Source organism: Ammospiza caudacuta, chromosome 1 (genome assembly GCF_027887145.1).
Source record: "Ammospiza caudacuta isolate bAmmCau1 chromosome 1, bAmmCau1.pri, whole genome shotgun sequence".
Lineage (NCBI taxonomy): Eukaryota > Metazoa > Chordata > Aves > Passeriformes > Passerellidae > Ammospiza > Ammospiza caudacuta.
The window spans coordinates 141,896,494-141,909,021 of NC_080593.1; the positions used below are offsets into that span (position 1 = coordinate 141,896,494).

The 12,528-nt window shown below is 41.3% G+C and overlaps 1 protein-coding gene across 1 annotated transcript in view; it reads left to right on the forward strand.

The window, feature by feature from the left end:
* COL14A1 (collagen type XIV alpha 1 chain) overlaps positions 1–12,528 on the forward strand; it is a 113,797-nt gene that overhangs the window by 99,957 nt on the left and 1,312 nt on the right. Inside the window, exons 43-47 of the mRNA XM_058819564.1 lie at positions 1,796–1,831; positions 2,248–2,314; positions 2,817–3,005; positions 10,121–10,198; positions 11,134–11,289. Of these exons, the coding sequence (XP_058675547.1) occupies positions 1,796–1,831; positions 2,248–2,314; positions 2,817–3,005; positions 10,121–10,198; positions 11,134–11,289 (526 nt within the window). The remainder of the gene's footprint in view (positions 1–1,795; positions 1,832–2,247; positions 2,315–2,816; positions 3,006–10,120; positions 10,199–11,133; positions 11,290–12,528) is intronic.

The window sequence follows — 12,528 nt, forward strand, 5'->3', positions numbered from 1 at the left end:
CAAGACTCAAACACAGAAGTTAAAAACACAACTATGTGAATTTGAAGTCTTTGTGTAATTACATTCTTCTTTTTTTTCCCTTTGCCCTTCCAGCGACTCTCTGGAAATTTAAGTCTTTGTTAACCTGATTATTTCCAAAATATTATCCTGATTTCCAAACTGTGAAAATAATATATGAATAAAAACCTGGCTCTTGAGGTTACTCTGTGTTTAAATTAGAAAAATTGACTAATGACTAGGGCTTTTTATATAATTTATGTAATTTTTGGAAAATTATATCCTCTATATCTAAAATTAGTATTAGGAACCTCCAATATTAAGTTTATCTCTCAACTGCTATTTTTTTATGAATTATTTTAACAACCTCACAAAAAAATGACTAGAAGAAAGGAATACAACAATGAAATCAATGTGCATTTGATATAAAAGAGAATATATATAGTGGACTTTTTTGTCTCTGTAAGAGTTCAGACAATATTATGTATTAATATTTTAACATTTGACTACTTGTTTAATTATAAAGCCTGCTCAGCTTTTTCCCATCTATTACAGTAAACATCCTATTTAGTTTTTAATGACATCAAAGTGGAACAGTGTGTATTTTTGTAAATTCTATTTTCAGAATAGAATTTTTTTCCAAAATTCAGTTTGGTTTGAAGATTTAGGCCAATGCAAGCATTTTCATTTGGTTAAGTGGAAATGAAATTAAATTGATTGATAATTTATAAGCAAACATAATAATCTAAATGCCCAGTTCTGCATAGTTTCTAAGTCTAATCATGGAATCTATAAAGGAGATTTGATGAGCTTTGGAACCTTTACTATAAATATATAACATGTTGACTATGCAGTTCCTGTCCAAACACATGTTCCAGATACTGAACAAAATTTTCTAGAGTGTAGATATTCCTGTGAGTTATGCCATAGCTCTGCTGTGCATGGTTAGACTCTAGCTGTGCAGAAATAAACAGGTGGCTGAAAAATCACTTAGCTTTCTATTCCAAAACATAGAGTTATAGAAGAGAGTCCTTTGAAATGGTCTTTTAGTCTTTGTAGGAGTTTCCTCTCTCCAAGGACAGAATAAACTGTGCTTAACCATGTATCTGTCAGCTGGTTACCTACACAGAAGCACAGAACAGTCTGAGTGGGGAGGGAACCACAAGGATCATCAGGTCCAACTCTCAAGAGTTTGGCCCATACAGGCATCAAACCTTGGCCTTGGTGTTATCAGCACCAGGCTCTGACCAACTCCTTTCCTTGCTTCAGGAGTTCCTGAGAAATGTGTAGCCTAAAAAATGACACTGGTGAAGGTGCAAGTGCCCCAGACAACCTGTTTCAATCCACAATCCTCCTCACCATCATTACAGTATTACATTATCCTTAATGTCAAATGTAATTTTCTGTGCAGTTTAATCCCATTGCTCGCTCTGCTCATAAGGGATGCAGAGTCCCGGAACAGCAAATTTCAGGCTGCTATTTTGCAAAAGTTAGACCTGTTTCAGCCATATGAAATGCATGTGGTGGCCTGACCTTGCTATGACTTTGAATAAGTGAATTCAGTGTGTGGCAAACACTTGTGAAAGTCATTGTTCCCATGTAATTGCCAAAGGTGAACATTTTGTTCAGTACTGAAATGATAGAAGTGTATTTGTCACTGTCACATAACCTCCTGAAAGCTGGCTTATGGTCTATTTCTTCTCCCTTTACTATGAATCTGCAAGGCAGACAAAGTTCAGGTGTTAAAATTTTGAACAGAACAAAATGAGAATTAATTTTGTAATAAATCTTTTCATAGGGTCCTCCTGGAGCTAAGGGGGAAAGAGGTGAAAGGGTAAGTCTATGTTCATGTTAGCTGTGGGATTTTTTCCTTCCTGGCCTTCTTTCTCATAAAGAACTTTTCCAAAAAAATTATGTTTCTCTGTGTTTACAGGAACAGTAATTTTCTCTTTGCAATTAAGCAAACTTTCCTTCTTTTCCAGACATGTCTTTTATATAGCTACATTGATGTTTTCAAGGTGGGAAGTATGTGGCAGTAAGCATGCCTCCAAATCTCTCATTAGGGTTATCTTCTCAGACCTCTGATTGCTGGCCAAAAAGAGAAATGGGAACCAGTGAAATCACAAAATTTCTTTGGCTTTCCTTTCTCATCTGTGAGGATATGATGTCTCAGCAATAATAAATATCCTTCTTTGCTCCAAGTGCTGTCAGCTCAGGGCTGTTTCATGACTCTGTGCTGTTGTTTTCCAGGGTGATCTCCAGTCCCAGGCTATGGTCCGGGCTGTTGCTCGTCAAGTGTGTGAGCAGCTCATCCAAGGCAAGTACACGGACAGTCCACGTGCTTCTCTCTCTGGAATGGATCTTTTCCTGCCACAGCTACTTACAAATATGACACTTTGCAAAATATCCAAGGGGATCTGTTTGTTTTAAACTAGACAGTTGAGATTTATGTTTCAACTAGATTTATGTTCAACTGGATTTGTGTCCAACTAGAGCTGATTAGCATCAGCCTGCTGAAAAAAAAAGCTGTAATTGTCTCCAAGCTATTACAGTTTACAGAAGCTTCTGCTGTACCAGTTTTAAATTTTTATAGACATAAAATACAAAAGCCTCCCAAACCCTTGCCAAAGTAAGAAAATAAAATCCTGCATAACAGTTCTTCCATTTTCTGTGCACTCTGTAACCTGTTATTTCTCCTCCAACAAGTGCACGACTTCATAATACCAAACCATGACAGACCACAGCCTTGAGAACCTGCCAGTACTCTGCTGTAACTTTGCTGAACAAGATTTTCCACTGCTACTTTTTTTTCCTGACAGGTCATATGGCAAGATATAACTCGATTCTGAACCAGATCCCCAGCCAGTCTGTCTCAACTCGAACCATCGCGGGGCCTCCTGGCGAGCCAGGTCGGCCAGGGGCTCCAGGGCCACAGGGTGAGCAAGGATCTCCAGGCATGCAAGGGTTTCCAGGAAGCCCTGGTCAGCCAGGAAGACCAGGAGAAAGAGGTAGGCTTCATACTTCACAAATACCTCCCTTTCCTGATACATTCTAACAGCTTTTGTCTCCTGTCTACAGAAAGCAACATTTTCTCACTAATTAATTAGTGACCTTAATACAGACCATTATGAAGGCTCTGGAGACTCTGTCATGAAAGTCATGCAGGCTTTGCCAAGTGTGTTTTGGTAGGACCAGACAGAGGTTTAATGTTTAACTGCTGAAGACTGGTGGAATTTAATTGTGCAGATCGCATCACATCGTGTTTCTTCTTAGTAAGGCCTCAAAGTGAGCAGAATCCCTAAATGTATAAGCAAAAGAGCATTTGAAAAAAGTCAGATGCAAAACTGATGTGGGGAAATGCTGAGCTTTTCTGATAACTTCAAATATGTCAGTCTATAAATTTCTGAGTAATGGCCACCTGAAAGGAGCAGGATTGATAAGAAGAGGGAAAAATACCTAGTTTGAGGGGTTGAGAGAATCAAGAAGAAGAAATGGTGAGGTCAGAGAGAAGTAATACACTTAACATTTACGAGAATTCTCTTCTGTATTCTCATATGAAGGCTAGATCCCATTCTCCTTTCCTCCATGAGCATTGTCTAATAACAAAACAAGTTCCATGTTTCATTTACTCTCTTTCTGTGCAGCCTGGGCTATCTTTTGTGTCCCAGAGTAGCACTAACCTCAGGACACAATACTGAGTAGAGCTATAATTGTGAAAGTGCTTTGAAGAACATCACATGAGGAGGTGACCCAAAACCCAAGAGACAAATGTGATATTTACAAGCAGTGAATTGGTGTTGCTGTTACAAAATCTGCTAATGGGGTTTTAAAAATTAATTGCTGTGTAGACTGTTCAGGAGCTTAATAGTTCCAGTTCACAGTAGCCATTATGACCATAGTTATAACATTGTTTTTAATAGAAAATCTTTGAGTGAACCTGTGAGTCTTGCCCTCAAGACTGTAAATTCCATCACCATTTTGAAAAAAGAGGCAAGGTTCCAGGTACTGAGCCTTCAGTCCTGCTGTTGCCTGCTCCAGCTGAGCAAAAACCAGGCACTGTCCAGGAAGGAGGAGGAATGAGGGAGTGTGAGACAAGTAGAAAAGAAGACTGGAAGAGACAGCAATCGAGGAACTGACTTTTAAAAGGGTGGTCTGGAGATACTGAATGCAGATTTCAGGATATTTGATTCCACACCAGCATATTTTAAATCTTTCCCTTCTTTTTGGGAAGAGGTTTTTCAAGCTAGGACTTCAGAAAAGGGACAAACAAAACACCAGGCTACAAAAAAGGAATATGTCCAACATATTCTGTACTTTCTATTGTATTTGCTGTGCTGATGTCCAGACACACATTGTGGGATCACAGAGTGATTAGACACAGTAATTTAAATGAAATATGATGTGGGTTGGCCCACTGCAGACAATATTAATGTTTGGGAAGCAGCATTGGCAGCAGAGTACAGAAAAGGTAAAAAGACATTAGAAAGAATATTGCCCCTTCCCTCTCTATTACCCTTTCCTCTCCATATGAATAACTGGTGTTAGAAGGGACTGATTTTGGCAGGTAGTGCTTGTGGGGAGTCTTATACTTGGTAGAGAGAAAGCTCTAATCAAGCATCCCTCAGAACTGCAGTCAGATTTTCATAAAATGTGGTACCAAATGTTGGTAGTGTTCTATGATATTTTCAGCTTAAAATGAGGTTGTTTCAAGAATGCATGTGTAAACTTTAGGACAAAATAATTGGCTGGTTTATTTGGAGTTGAAATGGATTTTAGGACATTCATGTAACTGGAGCTTTGAACAGAATCTGGAAGAAAGATGAAGGAGCTCCTTCAGAAACTAGGCAAAATTATATAATAATTTATTACTCCTTGAGGATTTGATTTCTTCAGAAGCAACTGAACTTTCAGACTGATGTGTGTTTGATGCTGTAGCACTTTACTGAGCAGGAAGATACCTTTTGCTGCAGACTCTTGGGGTATTTCTGAATCCATTTCTCGAAGCTAACCTCAAAATGCAAAAATGAAGATTGGAAATTATTTAACCAGCCTCATGCTTGTGGAGAATGATTGGAAATTTTTCATGGATTCCCAATTCTCACTTTATTCCTAATGCATATCCTACACAGAAGCAGCAGACTAAAATTGCTCAGCTTCTGGATGGAAGGAAAGGTTTTAAAGTTTCCAGTGACAACAGAGAGGAAGGTAAATGGAACCCATCCCTTGCTGTGTTCTGAAACACTGTTTGCATTTAACTTGTTCAGCAAACACAACGTATCATCCTGTCCTGAAGATCTCCCTCCAGCCACCTGGAAGTCTTTATGCAGAATGTGTTTCTTTTCACTGATGTCATCAGCATTTTGGTTATATATGAAGCCAATTTAATGTTCAACTCTGAAAGTCAGGCTCCACGTTTAAGTTCAGAAAATGTCCTGCAACAGAGTGTGCTGAGCAGTAATAGTCATTAGAAGGAAAAACCACCTGTTTGCTTATCTAGCAGTGTTTCTAATTCTCCCTCAAACTGTAGGAATTGCTGCAGGAGCCTGTTCCTGGCTCTGAGCTGAGTGGCAAGGTTCTGGTAGAGCAGGAAGATGAAAAGGTGAGGAGGCCAGGTGTTTCTTTCACCTCACCTCTCTTGCCTATCACCTCCTCAATCCCAGCCTGTAAGGAGGGAACACTTCAGAAAGCAGGTGTGGAACTGGTTAGAAATGGTGCACCAAAGAGAGCTGTACTGGAAATGTCAGCAGTGAGAGACACCAGTGAACTTCCCTGCTAACTTGCCTGGCCAACAGCTTCTTTTCCCTTGTTTTCCTTGTCACTCTGCCAAGCGTTTATCAGAGGCTTTGGAAGGAGACATGGATGAGTGTATGGAGTTCTGCTAGAAACCTCCACTTGAACTTCTAGGTCCATGATGTCCCATTCCTGGGTGGGATTCCTCTCACTGGTAACACACACTGAGCTGGTCCTTCCAGGAAAGACCACCTCAGTGAGAAAGGACAAGCCATTCTCCTGACAGATCCAGTTCTCAGTGTCTGCTGCCAGCTGAGAGGCCACGTTGTATTACCAGGCCCCTGCAGTACATAATCCCAGATAAGTTACTAGAATTTTGCCCTTTGCTTATTTGCATAAGTATAGGAGTTTGGAAAAAAACCAAGCACTGATTATTCACAGCCCTCATCTCTATTTTAATTTTAACTAGCTCACAGCATTGGTTTCTATTCTCATTTCAGCTAATTTGAACATATTTTGTTTTGGTTTTGTTTATGATCTGGGACTTAAACAACTAGTGTCTGGCTTTTAAGTGCCCAGGAAATAGTTGCACCTCTGCAAAATAGTATAGAAACCAAAAGAATCAACACGTTCTTTTCTTCTCTTTGGTTTTCAGTTATTTTTATAATGCATGGGTTGTTTTCTCAACATTGTGGAAAAATGGAAAAGCCATAGTAAAATTATTCTGGGGCACTGCTAACCTTCAGATGCTGTGGAAGTGCAGTTCTACTACTGAATGGACTTCAATTCTTATGTGTTCTGAAGTGCTGAATAAAACTTACAGCTACTCAGCCCATCCCACTATGATTAAAGTACAATAAATACCTAAACTGTCACTGGGAAAGTTTCTGTTCTCAAGTACAGCTTCATCCTTATTTGCTTCCTGGCTTCATATGAAAGAGCCCCAGTTAAACATGTGTTATCAAAAGACACATTTACAGCTGTGATGGCAAAATTTCAGTGGAATTAAATGGAACTTTTGCCAGTTTTGTCAATTAAATATTTTTATTTCCAGTTTTAGCTTCATCTGGATAAAGAAAGAAAAAAATCACAACTGTGTGTTATTTTACACTCACAAATGCTCACAGATGCTCACAGCTGAACATCTTGAAAAGAGGATATTTTTGGTAGTAGTTTAATTTTTCTTAAGTGCAATACATAGTTCTCCTCACAGGACAGTATTCCTTTAAAGACAAAATTAGCTAAAGAACACCTGAGATTTCCATTTGTGCAGATACCATGGAAATTTATTTTTCTTTGCTAGAGAATGTGTTCATAACCTTGGTGTTGTTTTCAATAACTGATGCTATCAGAGTTATCTTTAGTGAAGGTTTGGAAATCATTGATTTCAGTTGCTTGTGATCTCCATGGGGCTGAAATGAAGACATTGCTTATTTTGGATGGGGATAGACATAAACCCATTGTTAGCATGAAGGGGAGAGACAGTTTGATGGTATTTCTGAAGCATGTCCAGACCACAAACATGAAAGCTGTTCCTGGGATCTGTAGGCATTTTTTACTCAAATGGCAAGTTTTGATATGCAGACTTTCATTCTGAGGGCAATTACCCTTTACAGTAACCTGCAATGCAGTAACCCCCAAGTGATGGCTTGTCTGGTTGGCTTTCTGTAAGCCATGCTCTGCTGGCACCAAAGATGACTTGGGTGAATTTTGAATATTCTGCCATTTATAAGAAGTGAGCCAAGAGGTCTGTGAGTCTCTTAAGTCCCTTAGGGAAACCCATGGCTTTAACTCATGACCATTTTGCCTTAGGAGTAGGATATTTTTGCATCAGTGTTTATGTTCTCTTTAACTTGGATAAACTTTACTGGAAATCGGACTAAAAGAAACCTGATGCAGACTTTTATCTTGGCCTTCCATGTTTGCTTTTAAAGAAGTTTTGCCCTGCACAAGAGATTCATCATTTATTCTAGAATGAATGTTTTCTTCTTAGCCTGAGTAGATTTGTTCCATGTTCAGCATTTCTTACTGACATTTTATCCTGTGAACATCACATATAAGTGTGTAGTTTGGTGTGTGTTAATAATTACAATTGAGTGCATGGCAGGCTGTCATTTCAAAACATTGTGGCTGCTGCCTTTGAAGTCACCAAGTAATGTTACCATGCAGGAGGATAAGCAATGGTCCTTGTGCTAAACAGCTGGGCAGATTGCAGATGGTTGTGGTGGGTCAGTCTTCTCAGGAAAAAAGCAATTCAAACAGACTTTGCCTTTTGCAAAGGGCAAACCTTTCCCTGCAGGTCCTGTGGGGTAAGAGATAATTTGGACACAGTTACCTTGTTACAAGGCCTGCAGCACAGAGAATTGCAATAGATGAGTTTCTGCATATGTTTGAAGCAAGCCAGGGCTAAGCAAAATTTCAAGCATGTGGAAAAAGCCACCACCACTCTTCCCTCAAAATTATGCAACTGAATGAAATAAAAGGCAAAGAAGGGAAACAGGCAATGCCTTAACTATGCCAGGACAGTGGCAGAGAACCTTGCTGAGGTAAGGTAAAGAGGTCATCCATGCTTTGGTGAAAAATTATGTCCTTGCTGTGGGTTTACTGGTTGCAGTGGTGTGGCCTGTGTTTTCCATGTGGTTGGGTCAGACAGTAAGTTGCCCTAGAAGACTCTTGTTCCTGCAGAAGACCCAGAACTCATCCACAGATACTGAATCCACTTCAGTTCGGCAGACTAATATTTGATAAACTTGATGTGAGCAATTCTTTGCTACTGATGGGTTTTAATTACAATTTTTCTCACACTTAGACTCTTTATTTACTTATTTGCTTCCATTGCAAATTAGCTTAAGAAGGTAAAAGATCTTCGGTGACTCCCTGAGGGGAAACCTGATAAGGAGGGGCTGAGGCCACTTGCTTTGCTCAGTTACAACTTCCTCATGAGGAGAAAAGGAGGGGCAGGCACTGATCTGTTCTCTGTGGTGACAGTGACAGAACCCAAGGGAATGGCCTGAAGTGGATGGCCATAGGTTGGATATCAGGAAAAGGTTCTTTACCCAGAGGGTGGTTGGGCACAGGAACAGCTCCCCAGGGCAGTGGTCACAGCACCAAGCCTGACAGAGCTCAAGAAGCATTCGGACAATGCTCTCAGGCTCAGGGTGTGACTCTCGTGATGGTCCTGGGAACCAGCCTCGATGATCTTTGTGGTGTCTTCCAACTCAGCATATTCTGTGATTCTATGATTCCTTGCAAAAATGAGGTGTTCTCCAGCTGTTTTGCCCTAAGAGGCAGCAGTTACCTGAGCAGTTACCTGAGGGAAGGAGCCCAGTCAGTTGAACTGTGGATATTGCCCCATCCAGGGCAGCAGCTGTTTTCTTTCTGCTCTGTGTTGATGAAGGTGCCATGTATAGACTTTGATTCTGAAAGCAGGGAAACTGTGAAGCCGGGAGAGCAATTACCAGTACTGGAAAATGGGGGGGAAGTCCCACAAACCAGCCAGGATTTGGTGTCTCTGAACCATCCAAATCAAACACAGACTTTATGAGAATTTCCAAGTCACCAGTGGAAACTCAGGGTCTGGAATTTATAGTTTTGACACCTACTATAGTTCAACACTGCTTATTGTGATGTCTGCATATAGAAAGTGTTTTTATAAGATGCCATAGTGGTAGTGCAGAAGGAGATGGAAAGCTGGAAGTAAGCAGTGCTTTCTCTGAATTACTAGATTTGTGATCTCCCTGGATCAGACACAGGGAGAGAAATTTAGTGCCATGAGCGAGTGCAGGAGCACAACTCACTGGGTCTGCCTTTTGGAATATCAGAGTTTCAAGACTGGGAAACACTTGGATTGGGCTTTACTTGGGAGTCAGATTTTGACTGCGATGAAACTCCTTTCTCATGTTTTAGCAAGAATCTGCCGTAACTGCTAACAATTCTCTCCATTAACAATTTTGTCCTGTACCACTCTTTAGTGGGTGAATGTTTGAAGGAAAATTTGCTGTAGCACTGAAATTTGACTTTTATGGGCCCCACAGTAATTTATAGCTACGAGGCGTGGAAGAATCTTCTGACGTACAATGGTTGCACGTTGGGGTAGTCCAGAGGGAGCTTTCCACAGGAAGTGCAGCCTGGAAACTGGCTGATGCCTCTGCATGCCATCCTGAGGAAACCACCATGGCAGCAGGAATGTTTAAGACCCCAAGAATGACATTTCCCTTCAGAGGCTGTCAGGGGAGGGAATGGAAAAAGAACCAAATAATTTTCATTTTTCACCTTCTTCCTTCTTTGCCATCTGTTTTTAGATGAAAAATAACATATGGAACTATAATCCTGGTTAAATAATAAACACTGCTCACACTTTTGATCAAAATGTGACTGAATACTATTTCCTTAGGTTTACCAGGTGAGAAAGGAGAGAAAGGCAATCCAGGTGTTGGAACACAAGGACCCCGAGGCCCACCAGGATCCACAGGTAAATTTACATTTGAGGCATCTGGATTAGACCATTCTGACCCATGTGTGAGGAAGCTTACAGTAGCTCTGTCTTTCTCCTTAAGGAGAGTAGCAGAAGAGTAGCAGTTCAGGCACCTTAACTGTTACAATGCTCTTACTATGTAATATCATGTTGGGATGTGCCACATGATGGTGTCACCCATCACACAAGTACTTTCATTTTCCCTATGATAAACTGCTTCCCCAGCCCACCTTTTAAAAATGTTTCATGTATTTTTTTTTCCAGACATGGTTCTAGAAGGGGAAAAATTAGTCTGGACTAATTACATTTGTTTTCTCATTGACTTAATGTCATATCTAAACGGGGGCTGACAGAGAAATGTATAGTAATTAAGCACATTATATCACATGGATTTATATTTAGGTCCTGGAAAAGCAGAAAGAGTGATAACCAGGTCCTGTTGAAACAGGAGTGAAATTGCATTGACCTCAGGAGGATATCCTGGCTGTTAGGCACTGGTATCAAGTCACAGCATTACCCAGATTCTGTATTGAAAGGGAGTGGGAGGAATCAAGAGCTGTGCTGGCATCCAGGGCTGTCCTTTCCCCATGAAAATCCCTTTCCAGAAGTCTGATGTTTGGTGAAACATTTGCTCCAGTTCTGCCTAGAAGCTGTCTCTGGCAAGGAAAATGAAGCAGCAGTCAGAGAGGAAGCTCATTGGAAGTGGGTCTCCTCTCAGGCTGCTGCTCTGTCTTCTTTGCCAGAGGCTGAAGTCTTCCCTCAGCTTGCCCAGAGGAGTCAGAGCCAGGATGCCTTGTTCCTCCTCTCAGGCTGTCTCCTGGAAGTGTTTATAGCACACTCAGTCCATGTTTTCCAGGCCAGGAAAGATGGCCTCATGTCCCTGCTTTCATGAACGACACTATGCAGATGTTTCATCTCCCTGTTCTATGCAGGACCTCCAGGAGAAAGTCGGACTGGCAGCCCGGGCCCACCAGGGTCTCCGGGCCCACGAGGTCCTGCTGGTCACACGGGGTCCCCGGGCTCAGCGGGTCCTGCTGGGCCTCCCGGGTACTGTGACCCATCCTCCTGCGCTGGCTACGGCATGGGAGGTGAGTAGCGAGGAGTCGGGATTGCTGCCCCTGGCAGAGGTGTGGGTGGCACTTTCTAACAGCCCAAGTGAGATGGAGGCTACCAGTGAAACTTGCACTAAAAGGTGGTGGCTCCTTAAACCTGCGTGTCCAGTGTGGCTCTACTTTGTGGGACTGCATCAAGAAGAGAAGGTGACCCAGCATAGTGACCAAAGGAAGTGACCTCCATCTGATCCCAGCCTGTAAAACTGATCCTGCCTAGTGGGTTTTGTCCTGTATGTGTTTGTGTAGCTGTATGAGCCTGCTCCATCTCCAGATTCTGTGTTGAAGCCCTACCAACTCATGTTTGTGACAGCAGAGTTTTTACACTTGTAGTTTCTCAAACGTGTTGCTCAACCTCCCCTTCCATGTGCCTATGAGTGGCATGAGAGCATGACCCTTACTAAACCTGTAGTAGTGTAACCTGGCACAGGGATGCACGTGTCCATCATTAACCAGTGAAGCCACCTGGAAAAAAATTATTCCTTCTATATCTTCTCTGTATCCTCCTTTCCCATCTTGTTGTAGCATGGAGAGGCCATGGGAAGAAGTTAACAAAATTACCAAAACTTAAATCACCCAATCTAAAATCAAAATTAATTAGGAGAGTGCTAAACTACAAATGTTATGCATAAGGCATATTTGTTTGCTGTTTACAGTTTAATCTGCCCCTGAGCTATTTGTATGTTTTACTTACCTGAATGTTTTTGTTGTCGTCTCTTCCTATCCTTTTCTCCTCACTTCCCCTCCCCATTGTTCATTTCCTGTTTTAAGGCCCAATCCCTTACAATGGCTACGAATCCAGAAGGTGAAAGGCTCATTCTGGTTCAGGTCTCATTGGGCTGAAGGTCAGAGATGGATGCTGAACTGCTCTGTGCTTTCCAGCAACGATAATGACTACCACTAATGAACTTACAGCTGCTGTACATGCACTTGGCTTCCTGGCACTGCTAAAAAATTATTGCCTGACCCATTTTTGCCTGCTGCTCATGTATTCTAGCTCATAATTGGAATAAGCTATAGCAGGCAGAGTGTGCAGTGTATAATGAGCACAGTATTACCATTGGACATTTGACAAATTGTGGTGGTGGTTTCCAACTAACTTGGCTGTCTGTTGGTGGGTTTCCAATTGCTCCAGCTTATTAATTTTGTTAAATGTTTTCATTGTTCCTTTATGTGAATAAAAGATGTGTATTTAAAGATTATATATATACTCACACA